This window comes from Choloepus didactylus, chromosome 10 (genome assembly GCF_015220235.1).
Source record: "Choloepus didactylus isolate mChoDid1 chromosome 10, mChoDid1.pri, whole genome shotgun sequence".
Classification (NCBI taxonomy): domain Eukaryota; kingdom Metazoa; phylum Chordata; class Mammalia; order Pilosa; family Megalonychidae; genus Choloepus; species Choloepus didactylus.
Window position 1 is genome coordinate 88,097,187 of NC_051316.1, and position 13,530 is coordinate 88,110,716.

The 13,530-nt window shown below is 43.9% G+C and overlaps 1 protein-coding gene across 2 annotated transcripts in view; it reads left to right on the top strand.

The window, feature by feature from the left end:
- Positions 1-13,530, top strand: part of LOC119504763 (stimulated by retinoic acid gene 6 protein-like) — a 53,068-nt gene that overhangs the window by 10,433 nt on the left and 29,105 nt on the right. Inside the window, exons 2-4 of one of the 2 annotated variants that reach the window (XM_037797291.1) lie at positions 5,804-5,879; positions 8,081-8,181; positions 10,894-11,024. In XM_037797291.1, coding sequence (XP_037653219.1) covers positions 5,804-5,879; positions 8,081-8,181; positions 10,894-11,024 — 308 coding nt within the window. The remainder of the gene's footprint in view (positions 1-5,803; positions 5,880-8,080; positions 8,182-10,893; positions 11,025-13,530) is intronic. The other variant, XM_037797292.1, reaches the window with a different exon arrangement.

The following is a 13,530-nucleotide window of genomic DNA, read 5'->3' on the forward strand; positions in this document are numbered from 1 at the left end:
TGCTTTATCTGTTTGTCACAGTGGTTGCTGCAGGGGGAAGTTAGCCTAGAGGGACCTGACTCCATAATTTATGGACCCCTAATTTAGAGAGTTACCCTATAAACTCTCCTTGAGTCACCTGTTATGAGATGCCACCAGGCTAAGCATCTGCTCAGCGGCTCTAAGCAGGAGACAGGCCCTGCAGCAAATCTCATCAAAAAGAACGATGGGGGTCTATCTATTCTGAAAAGAGAAGTTTCCTTTATTTATTCAATGACAAAAAAAAATCATGCTTAGCCTGATCCCCTTTGTGCTTAAAAATATATCAGTTATATTGCCAAGAGATGGAAACAACCCAAATGTCCTTCAACAGATGAGTGGATAAATAAAATGTGGTATATACACACGATGGAATACTACGCGTCAGTAAGAAGGAACGATCTCGTGAAACATATGACAACATGGATGAACCTTGAAGACATAATGCTGAGTGAAATAAGCCAGGCACAAAAAGAGAAATATTATATGCTACCACTAATGTGAACTTTCAAAAATGTAAAACAAATGGTTTATAATGTAGAATGTAGGGGAACTAGCAGTAGAGAGTAATTAAGGAAGGGGGAACAATAATCCAAGAAGAATAGATAAGCTTTTTAACGTTCTGGGGATGCCCAGAAATGACTATGGTCTGTTAATTTCTGATGGATATAGTAGGAACAAGTTCACAGAAAGGTTGCTATATTATGTAACTTTCTTGGGGTAAAGTAGGAACATGTTGGAAGTTAAGCAGTTATCTTAGGTTAGTTGTCTTTTTCTTACTCCCTTGTTATGGTCTCTTTGAAATGTTCTTTTATTGTATGTTTGTTTTCTTTTTAACTTTTTTTTCATACAGTTGATTTAAAAAAGAAGGGAAAGTTAAAAAAAAAAAAAAGAAAGAAAGAAAAACAAGGAAAAAAAAATGATGTAGTGCCCCCTTGAGGAGCCTGTGGAGAATGCAGGGGTATTCGCCTACCCCACCTCCATGGTTGCTAACATGACCACAGACATAGGGGACTGGTGGTTTGATGGGTTGAGCCCTCTACCATAAGTTTTACCCTTGGGAAGACGGTTGCTGCAAAGGAGAGGCTAGGCCTCCCTGTATTTGTGCCTAAGAGTCTCCTCCTGAATGCCTCTTTGTTGCTCAGATGTGGCCCTCTCTCTCTGGCTAAGCCAACTTGAAAGGTGAAATCACTGCCCTCCCCCCTACGTGGGATCAGACACCCAGGGAAGTGAATCTCCCTGGCAACGTGGAATATGACTCCCGGGGAGGAATGTAGACCCGGCATCGTGGGATGGAGAACATCTTCTTGACCAAAAGGGGGATGTGAAAGGAAATGAAATAAGCTTCAGTGGCAGAGAGATTCCAAAACGAGCCGAGAGGTCACTCTGGTGGGCACTCTTATGCACACTTTAGACAACCCTTTTTAGGTTCTAAAGAATTGGGGTAGCTGGTGGTGGATACCTGAAACTATCAAACTACAACCCAGAACCCATGAATCTCGAAGACAGTTGTATAAAAATGTAGCTTATGAGGGGTGACAATGGGATTGGGAAAGCCATAAGGACCAAACACCACTTTGTCTAGTTTATGGATGGATGTGTAGAAAAGTAGGGGAGGGAAACAGACAGACAAAGGTACCCAGTGTTCTTTTTTACTTCAATTGCTCTTTTTCACTCTAATTATTATTCTTGTTATTTTTGTGTGTGTGCTAATGAAGGTGTCAGGGATTGATTTAGGTGATGAATGTACAACTATGTAATGGTACTGTAAACAATCGAAAGTACAATTTGTTTTGTATGACTGCGTGGTATGTGAATATATCTCAATAAAATGATGATTTAAAAAAAAAAAAAAAAAAAAAAAAAAGAAGGGAAAGTTAAAAAAAAAAAAAAGAAAGAAAGAAACACAAGGAAAAAAAAATGATGTAGTGCCCCCTTGAGGAGCCTGTGGAGAATGCAGGGGTATTCGCCTACCCCACCTCCATGGTTGCTAACATGACCACAGACATAGGGGACTGGTGGTTTGATGGGTTGAGCCCTCTGCCATAAGTTTTACCCTTGGGAAGACGGTTGCTGCAAAGGAGAGGCTAGGCCTCCCTATATTTGTGCCTAAGAGTCTCCTCCTGAATGCCTCTTTGTTGCTCAGATGTGGCCCTCTCTCTCTGGCTAAGCCAACTTGAAAGGTGAAATCACTGCCCTCCCCCCTACATGGGATCAGACACCCAGGGGAGTGAATCTCCCTGGCAACGTGGAATATGACTCCCGGGGAGGAATGTAGACCCGGCATCGTGGGACGGAGAACATCTTCTTGACCAAAAGGGGGATGTGAAAGGAAATGAAATAAGCTTCAGTGGCAGAGAGATTCCAAAACGAGCCGAGAGGTCACTCTGGTGGGCACTCTTACGCACACTTTAGACAACCCTTTTTAGGTTCTAAAGAATTGGGGTAGCTGGTGGTGGATACCTGAAACTATCAAACTACAACCCAGAACCCATGAATCTCGAAGACAGATGTATAAAAATGTAGCTTATGAGGGGTGACAATGGGATTGGGAAAGCCATAAGGACCACACTCCACTTTGTCTAGTTTATGGATGGATGAGTAGAAAAATAGGGGAAGGAAACAAACAGACAAAGGTACCCAGTGTTCTTTTTTACTTCAATTGCTCTTTTTCACTTTAATTATTATTCTTGTTATTTTTGTGTGTGTGCTAATGAAGGTGTCAGGGATTGATTTAGGTGATGAATGTACAACTATGTAATGGTACTGTAAACAATCGAAAGTACGATTTGTTTTGTATGACTGCGTGGTATGTGAATATATCTCAATAAAATGATTAAAATATATATATATATATATCAGTTATAAACACCTAATTACGGCAGGAGAAAGGACTTTCATTTTCTGCTTTATACACTTGTAAACTTTTGGACATTCTACAGTGAACATACATTACACTGGAAATGTGAGACCCACATGGGAGGGAGAGAATGAGAGCCAGAGCCAGAGCCAGAGTGAACAAGAGGGTCAGAGGCCTGAGTGTAATAACACATACCTTCCAGCACCTCTCTGAGTATGTCCTTAGCTTGTATTCTTAGAAGTAGGATTCCTAGAAATGGAATTGCTGCATTTTAAAGGTTTTAGGTATAGATTACAAAATTAATCCTCAGAATGATCATACCTGTTTACACTCTGCCCACCAGTAAATCTTAAGGTTCAATAATGCTGGGGAGTTATTTTCAATATTTGTAGCGGGGGATGCACTTGGACAGGGACATCCAGATTTATTCTCTCTGTGACACCTCAGGTCATCATTCTGTGGCCTGTTGCCAGCCCCACCCTCCCTCAGCTTCACCTATCATGTATTGGGGTCCCTTCTGGTGTGATCCCACTGTCTGTGGCCACATGGGGTGATGCTCTTTTTCTTTGATCTAGTCCCGATTATTTTCCATCTTTCAGACTCTGCTAGTAGTTTCTGTGTCCCTGATAGACTCCCCTTCTTCTTTTTTTAAAATTCAGTTTTGTTAATATATATTCACATATCACATAATCATCCATGGTGTACAATCAGCTGTTCATAGTGCCATCATATAGCTGTGCTTCATCACCCCAATCTATTTTTGAACATTTTCTTTACACCATAAAGAATAAAAATAAGAATAAAAAATAAGTAAAAAAGAACACCCAGATCATCCCCCCTATCCTACCCCAATCTTCATTTAGTCCCTGTCCCCATTTTTCTACTCATCCATCCATACACTGGATAAAGGGAGTGCGATCCTCAAGGTTTTCACAATCGCACTGTCACCCCTTGTAATCTACATTGTTATACAATTGTCTTCAAGAGTCAAGGCCACTGGGTTGGAGTTTGATAGTTTCAGGTATTTTCTTCTACCTATTCCAATTCACTAAAACCTAGAAAGGGTCATCTATATAGTGCATAAGAATGCCCACCGGAGTGACCTCTCGACTACATTTGAAATCTCTCAGCCACTGAAACTTTATTTTGTTTCATTCTACTTCCCCCTTTTGTTCAAGAAGATGTTCTCCATCCCACGATGCTGGGTCCAGATTCATCCCCCAGGAGTCAAATCTTGTGTTGCCAGGGAGATTTACACCCCTGGGAGTCAGGTGCCACATAGTGGGTAGGGCAGTGAGTTCACCGGCCGAGATGGCTTAGCTAGAGAGAGAGGCCACATCTGAGCAACAAAGAGGCCCTCAGGGGGAGACTCTCAGGCACAATGATAAGCAGGTGTACCCTCTCCTCTGTAGTAACGAGCTTCATAAGGGCAAGCCTCAAGATAAAAGGCTTGGCATACCAAACCGTCAGTCCTCAATGTTTGTGAGAACATCAGCAACAACCTAGGTGAAGAAGTCCAACACTTCTGCATTTTCCCCCAGCTCCTCAGGGAGGCCCTGCATATATATTTTTATTCTCTGCCCAAATTACTCTGGGATGTGTCGCTATTTCACACTAACCTGTGCAAACCTACCAGAGCTCACTTCCTGTTCAAAATTCCATGTAATCATGGTGCTTGAACAAGCTGACTGTACAAGTTAAATTGTTTAGTGTACTACAGAAAATATAGATCCTTCTCCAGATAACCATCTCTTCCCTTGGTCTCACATGGAAGTTGAAGTTTTAAAACACAGTTGGTATCGTCCTTTGCCCTTTATAGACCACCCTTCTTGCTTTCAAGTGTGCTGATGCTTTTGTTTTTTTTTAAACATCTTTTCTATCATTTTGAGGTTTTTGTATGAGATGGAGCGATGGATATATATGCTCAGTTGCCCTCCTAAAAGCAGCAGTCTGGCATTCACAGCTCCACCACCTCTCTGCCAGCTTGGTCTACCCCATCCCCACCCCACCCCTTCCAGGCTGCCTCAGAGGCAGGTTAGAGGTCACCTTGTAGTACTGGGTTTCTGCTGGATTGTGCAGAAATATACCATTCTCAGAGGAGTTCTCCACCCTGGGACTTCTGAAGGAAAAGCAGGAACTGGCCAGGGAAGGAGGCCCAGGACGGGGAGACTGCAGGAATAGGGTACAGTGTAAGCAGAGGCTGGAGGCGTGAGAGCAGTGAGGGCACAGTGTGGTGGGAGCCCCGAACGATGAAGCTTCCTTTAGAAGAGAAGCCATGAAGCTGCTGTCCCATGTTTCAGACTTGAGATCTGCCAGTTCTGCTCTGAAGGTGGTGAGGTCTGCAGAGAACAAAGTCTGCAGTGCCAATAGCCCAGCACTGGACCAGAAGAGAGCTGATGCTTCTCAACCTTTGATCCTGGAAAACCATATCTAAAGACTGATTTCCTGTGAAGCTAATGAAGCTTAAGCCTCAGAGACCCTCACTTGCCACAGTCCCCTTCCACAGGTCTGGCAGGATGGGAGGGACCCTAGTCACATGCTTACATGGTCACATGTTTTTGTGAAGTTTGGGAAATTTGGAAAAGTAAGATATTTTTGCAGTTCTGTTAGAGAAGTGCTCCCAAAGTAAGCCTTGGACCCCACAAAACATGAATCTGCCCTGACTGTTTCCCCAGGAAATGAAGAAGTTAGTTTCAGACATCAGGGCAGTTAGATAATCAGGCTGGAGAAAGAAATATGAAAGATTAATCCACTTGGGGAAGACATATCATGAGTGAACAGCATGGCTCTGAGAAAGCAAAGTTGAAAAGATCAGATGGTCTTAGTGGGCTACAAGCCAGATACCTGAGTATGATGCTCAGGACTGAAGGGTCAATGACTGAAGCATGACTGACCATGTAAACATGTTTTTGGCCCATTTTTCAGGACCAGGCAGTTAAATGGCACCTGTGCTGGCTCAGTGGACATGGAGCTCTTCCTTCATTTCTCCCTCATCCCATCAGTAAGTAAAGGAAGGGTCGGGAGTTGGGGAGCTGGGTGGCTGCCACACAGACTCCCAAAGAAAGCCTGAGTAAGCCAGGGGAGAGACATCAGCTGAGTTTTCTTGCAAATCCTTGACTTGTTCTCCTTCATTTTGCACGAAATGCACAGCCAGAGGCCTGAGAAGGGCCCAGGAGTCAGGGACCTAGCTTTTGGAGAACTCAAAAGGGAAGTAAGAATGGAGTTGAGGTCGATTGGAAGATATAGAGTTACCTAGGCAAAGAGAGGAGTGAAAACCATCTCCCAGGCAAAGAGGAAAGTACATGCCAAGGCTCTATGGAGGGAGAGAGAATGGAAGGGTAAGAAGCTGGGATGGCCAGCTGGGGTGGTGCTAAGGAGTTTTGTCTTCATCCTAAGCACAGTGGGAAGTCATTGAAGGGCTTACAGCAAGAGAGTGGTATGATCAGACTTCTATTAAAAGAGCACTCTGCTTGCACCATGTAGATCAGGTTGGGGGCGGGCAGAGAGGAGGCAGGAAGTCCAACCAGGAGACTGTTGCAGGGGTCCAGGTAAGAGGTGATTTAGCTCCTCCTAGATGTGGTCAACTCAAGATGTTCAGGAGGTAAAAACAATGGGACTTGGTAAGGAGATTAGGGAGTGGGAGAGGTCAAGGCTGATTCTGGGTTTCTAACCTTCACAACTAGGAGGATGGTGGTACCTGCCATTCACTAGTTAAGGAAAGTTAGAAGAGTGGGTTTGGGGTGATGAAGGAACAGAGCAGGGAGGAAAGGGATGAGTTCCATTTTAGACATACGGAATTTGCGAAACCTTCAATACCTCAAGAAGAAATGTCAACTCTGTAGATGGACATGCAGTCTTGGAACTCACAGGTGAGGTCTGGGCTGCAGATTCAAGTTAATGAGTCTTCTGCATATAGCTGGTCTCTAGGAGCAAAGACAGGGTGGAGATTCCAGAGAAAGAAGACCAGGTAAGAAGAGGGGGGCCCAAGGTAGCAGGGTTGCCTGGTGGGGCTGAGAAGCCATTTGAGGTTGGGGATTCTGCATTCCTGGTGATTCCAGGCTTCCCTGGGTGTTGACCCTCTCCTGCAGCTCTGCTGCTCAGGTGCCAGGCGGGAGGGAGCAGACATTTGGGTGGTTGGAGAAAGAAGACTCACAGGGACAAGATGGCTGGCTGCAGCTCTCAAAAGGGAAAGATGAAGGAGCCAGGGAAGAGCATCCTCACTGAGCACCTGCAGAGGCTGGGCACTTTCGCATAACTCTCAATCTTTAATCCTCACCCTGCTTCAATCTGGCTTTTGCCACCACATCCCCTGAAATCATTCTCTTGGGGTCACTGTTACCTCCTTACTGCTAAACCCAGAAGACATGTCCCAGCACTTGTCTTATTTATACCCTGGCCACATTTGAAGTGATTGATGGTGTTCTCATATCACTTCAGGATAGGCATCCCCATATCCTGGTTTCTCCTACTTTACTGGCTGCTTCTTCTCAGTCTCCTGGGTGGGCTTTTCCTTCTTCATTCATTCTCCATGTTGATGTTTCCCAGGAGGGCTCTGTCCCCGGCTTGTTGCTCTTCTCACTGTTTGCCCTTCCTGGATTTGCTCTCCTCTCTCACAACCTCCTTGCCTCCAGCTCTCAGATCTGCCTCTCAGGCCCAGGCTTTCCTCCTGAGCTCGGGTCACTTCTGCCAGGGAGACCTACAGGTTTTTTAACTCCTTGACCAACTAAGCACATTTGGTGAATGAATAAAATTCGCTATGACTTTCTTTCTAGACAACTCTTAACCAGCTCATACAGTAAATACCTTTTCTTCTTCTTTTCACTTTCATTTGCCCTTGAAAATTATGCTATCAGGTGCCTGAGAATATGACTGAATCCACAGGTAAAACACAAGGAAGGATTTGTGAACTGATAGTTATTACCTCCTTTTTACAAATGAGGAAACAGAGGTTCAGAGGCGTTCAGGCCCCTTCCCAAACTGCGTGGGAGAGACTAGCTTTGCACCCACAACCCAGCAGGAAGCCGAGGATAAAGCATTCTGGGAGCTCAAGGGTGCCCACAGCCAGCTCCCAACCTTGAACTTTGAGGAGCTGAAGACATTCTGAGCACTTTGGTCCCCCCACATCCTCTTTCAGTGAGGGCACCGAGGCCATGCCGCGTGTGTGCCTTCCCCCACTGATCCTCCCATCTTCTCTTCCGGTAGCTTTTCATCATTTTGGTCTTGTCCTTCCTTCAAAGACGAGAGCATCGTAGACAGACAGATGACACTTCTTACCTCCTGGGGAAACACTTTGGAATCGTCATGTGAGTTGATCTGGAGTCTACTCCTACAACTTGGGGTGCCTTGTGGTTGGGGTCAACACCAGTTGTAAGACCAGGGTAGCTCCCAGTACCCCTCCTCCCCACCTACCTCTACCCCTCCATGCACAGTCCTACCCCTTTCTGCCCCATGCCAACCAAAGCTCCGAGAGTTCAGATTTGACTTCCAGGTGATTGCACCCTCAGCACCCAGGGTTGCTCAGAAGTGCTCAAAACACCTCAAAGAGATTCAGACCACTACAGGAAAGGCACCCCACCATCGGGACTGTGGCTGCTTAGGAGGCAGGAGGGAGAGAGTTTCCTCTCATTGGAGATAGCAAGGCTGGGAACCCCTTCTTGTTGGGATGGGGCCATCAGTATGCACCAGGAGAGACTGCTAGATGGGGCGAGCTTTCCAGGCCTTTCTAGCTCTGCTATTCTGAGCCTCTGCATTCCTTTCTAGCCCTTATCATGTTTTCCCTTGATCTCAGTTCATATCTGTGCCTCATCACCTATTAATAACAATAATGATGATGACAGGAATAACGCAGCTAACAGTTATTGTACACTCTCTATGAGCCAGGAACTGAGCCATTTTCTCTGCTTATATTATTTTGATGAATCCTCTTGCCAACCTAGCATGGTGAAGGTAATGGGTGAGCAAACCCAGGCTCAGAGAGGTTAAGTGACTTTCCCAAGGCTAAACAGCTAACAAATGACAAGGAATTTAACCCAAGTTGGTTTGATGTTCTCTCTGATCCCCTCACTGTCATAATCTGAGCAGTCTCAAGCTGTGGACATGCCTAAGTCTCAGACTTGGGCTCTGGAGAAGGGGGAGGGAGCTGGGATGTCAGGACCAAGGCTAGGGGTGACCTGGGAGGAGTCCAACCACAATGTCCAGGGACCCTTCACGCTGGCTCAGAGCAGCAGCTAGACTTATCCCAGATACCACCCACTGGGGCAGACAGGGTCCCTCCCAAGCAGCCAAGTCTAAGCTGCGTTCGTTGGGGCACAGAGATAGACTGAGCCTAGTGGGTAAGAAGTTCTTCAAATCCTGTCCTGGGCATTTGGACTGTGGGGCCTGGAGCAGGACTTTATAAGAAGTAGGAGTTCCACATTAAGCATATTAAACTGGTTTACATTAAATTGGCAATAACACAATTTACTTGTTTCCTGGACACTTTCCATTAAAACTCCTGCTTCTCTGAAAGGTTTTGAACCACCGTCTTCAACAAATAATAATCCCTCACAGGTGCATGGCACACCACAGTTTATAAAGCAGCTCCTCTGTCATCTACCATGACTGTGATTTGAGAAGAGTAAGGGTTTCCATCTCAATGTGGGTAAACAAACCTCACAAAGCCCTTAACTACTACAGGTGGGGACTTGATTAGAATTCAACTCAATCCAACCAAAGGCATTTCCAGCAGTGTGCATTATGCACCTCCTCTTGGTAAGGCCTTGTGCTAGGCCCCCACGCAGAGGAATTTATAGTTTACTAAACAGCAATAACATGAGGGAGGTGAGCTGCAACAGGTACCTGAACTCGGTGCTGACACGCACACATGAGGCAGCAGGTCAGTGTGGGTGATGGGAGGGGGCGTGGGTGCTCAGAGAGGCTCAGCAGTGGCGGTGCTGCTCAAGCAGAGCTTGCAGTTGAAGAAGAAAGAGCCATATGGGACAGGAAAGGGAGGCCCAGCTCCTGCCTCCCAGGCCCTGCCTTCCACACCTGCCTTTCCCTACCCACCACCATCCTGCTTTTTCTTTAAGGCCTGGCTCCAATGCTGCTTCCTTGGGAAAGCCTTTTCTCTTCTCGCAAATGCAGTTGTTGACTCCGAGCTAGGCAAAACTCTGTTGATTCCAAGAAACAGATATCCATTCAAGCTTGCTTACATAAAGGAAAAGGAAAGTATTTTTTATAAAGTTACCGTGATCTCACAAACTGCCAGTGCAGCTGGGAACTGGAGATTTTGAAATGAGCATCTACGGTGCATTAATTCTTGCTCTCTCTTTCTGACTCTTTATGTCTCTGGGGTCCCCTCCGCATCATTTTTCCATTTTCCTTGCTGTCATCTGACTTTATCTTCTGACTTAGGATTTCTGCTTCCTTCTGACGTCAGCTGCCTCTGTCACAGACTCTGACCCCAACTTGGCATGAGTCTCCAGATCAGAACTTTGCAGCTAACTGCTCAGGTCCTCAGGGTCACAAATCCAAAACACCAGAGCAGGTGTGTGATTGGTCCATCTAAAGTCAGATGATCACCCATAGTCCAATCAGGTGGAACCAGGAAGGGATGCTCACATGGTACCAGCAGAGCCAACTAAACACAGATCTTCATCAGGAACATCAGAGGACAATTCTCAGAGAAGGCACTGGGTACAGAGCAGGCTCCCCCAAACTGCCTAGGACATACTCCCTACTCTGGGCTCTCGAGCTAACTGCCTGTGTGTGCCTCTTAGGCAGAACTCATCCATTTTTTATGTCATTGCCTGGTTCCCTGCTAGACTTAGAGCTCCTTGAGACCAAGAATTTTGCCTTCCTCACTTTGGTAACCTGAACCCCAGACCTGGCACACACAGCATCAGACAATGTCAGTTGAACTAACTTTTCAACACCCCATAAACCCTCTGCAGAGTGGGATGGTTAATTTGGAGATGAGCTGTGGGAATGTCTCAGAGCCACCTTCTGCTCTCACAAGCTGTTTCCCTTGTCCACAGGCCTCTGGACTTTGTGGGCACTTTTAGTAACCGATGGTCCTACGGAATTGCCTTTGGAGCCACAGCCAATAAGGTCATGTTCTTGTTCTCTGAAGGCTACCGGGCCCTGCAGGTCCCACAGTGGGCCCAAGGTACGAGGGCTCTTGCCCACCTGTGGGAATTCTACCAAGAGGATTCTTGTTCTCAGAGAGCCCCTGGCAGGAGTTCTCTGGGATCAGGGGATAGACTTTGTGGACTGTCATTGTTCTTTCCAGCCTGTAACTTGCCGGAGGTTAAGTCTTAGCTCACAAAGCCTCAAAGGCTGTTTGGGGCCTTTCTCAGTTAATTGCAGAAGTTCTTTAGATGTGGTAGAACAAAGGCTCAGAAAGCAGGTTCTCTTTCACTCACCCCCAAAAAGCTCTTCTGAGTCTGTAGCGATGGCTGCTTTCTTGCTATCAGTAAGGCCCAGAATTCCTCCTTAAAGAACAGTCTAAATTTTTTGGCCTCTTCTTTCCCCATGCCTCATGCTCTCCCTGAAGGAGGAACTTGAATCTACATGTTCAACCATCCCTCACAACGACTCCCAAACCTCTCTGCCCAGCCCAGATTTCTCTCCTGGACTCTGAGCATATGATGATCAAATGCTTCCCCAACACCTCATTAGTCATGAGGGAGATGCACATCAAAATTGCAGTGATACACCACTACACGCCTCTTAGAAGTATACAGTTTAAGTTTTGACATTTGCTTACCCCCGTGAAATCATCCTCATAATCAAGATAATGAAGATGTACATCAACCCCAAAAAGTTTCCCGTGTCCCTTTGTCTAAGAGGTATGTACGGGTATCTCATTGTGGTTTTAATTTGCATTTCCACAATGACTTATGATGTTGAGCATATTTTCATGTGCTTTTTTGCCATACCTATACCTTCTTTGATAAAATGTCTGTTCAAATCACTTGCCATTTTTTAAAAAATTGGGTTGTTCATTTACTTCTTATTGAGTTTTGAGAGTTCTTTATATATTCTATTTACAAGTTCTTTATAAGACATATGATTTGCACACATTTTCTCCCAGTCTACATCTTTTATTTTCATTCTCCTAGGGGTGTCTTTTGGAGAACTGAAATTTTTAATTTTTTGAAGTCCAATTATTAATATTTTTCTTTTATGGGTTGTGCTTTTGGTGTCATAGAAGAAATTTTTTCTGAGCCAAATTTTCTCTTCTGGTTTAAAGAAGTTGTATAGTTTTAAGGTTTGCATTTTGATCTATGATACATTTTCAGTTCATTTTTCAATTTTTTGCATTTGTATATCCAATTGGATATTCTATCACCATTTGTTACAAAAGACTATTTTGTACATTTTGCAGCTTTCTCAAAAATCAATTGGCCATGTATGTGTGTGTCTATTTCTGGACTCACTATTCTGTTCCATTGATATATATTTTTTAATCTTTGTACTAATACCACTCTGTCTTGATTACTATAGCTTTATAATAAGTCTTGAAGTCAGGTAGTGTTAGTCCTCCAAACTATGATATTCTCTGGCAAGGTTGTTTTGGCTCTTCTAGGTCCTCTGCATTTCTGTATGAGTTTAAAATAAGATTGTCATTTTCTACAAGAAAAAAAAATTCTGGGTTTTTAATTTGGGATTGCATGAAATTTGTAGATCAACTTGGGGACAATTGACAACTTAACAGAAGTGAGTATTCTGACCCATGAACATGATCTATCCCTCCATTTGTTTTGATTTCCTTTAATTTTCTCTCGGCAATATTTTGTGGTTTTCAGTGGCCAAGTCTTTCTTTTGTCAGGTTTATCCTTATTTCATATTTTTAATTTTAGTATTTGATTGTTCAATACTAATAGATCAAACTTGCTAAATTCAATTATTAGCTGATTCTTCAATTTTTACACATACCATAGGATTTTCTACATAGATAATGTCACCTATAAATAAAGACAGTTTTACTTCTCCCTTTCTAATCTAGAGGACTGATATCTCCTTTTCTTGCCTAATTGCATAGGCTAGAACCTCCCAACAAATATTGAATGGAAGTGATGAGACCAAAAATACTTGTCTTATCCTTGATCTTAGGGAGAAGCTTAATTTTTTAAACACCAATTTGAGCAATTTGATGATGTTGTGTCTTGGTTCAATTTTCTTCATGTTTCTTGTGCTTGGGGTTTGGTGATATTCTTGAATATATGCCTTTATACATTTTATTGAATTTGGAAAAATTTTTGCCATGATTTCTTCAGGTATTTTTTTCTGTCCCCCACTCCTCAGGGACTGCAAAAAAAACATGTATACTAGGCCCCTTGAAGTTGTCCCACAGCTCACTGATGATCTGTTTATTTTTTAGAAATTCTCTTTTCTCTCTGTTTCACTTTGGATCATTTCTATTCCTCTATTTCAAGCCCACTAATCTTTTCTCTGAAATGTCCAATTTGCTGTAAATTTCATCCAATGCATTTTCGTCTCATACATAGTAGTTTTCGTCTCTAGAAGTTTGAGTCTTTTTTTGTATCTCCCATATTTCTAGTTAACTCTTTAAACATATGGAATACAACAATAGTAGGTATTTTCATGTTCTTGTCTGCTAATTCTAACATGTGTCAATTCTGATTGATCAGTTGATTATTCTCCTCATT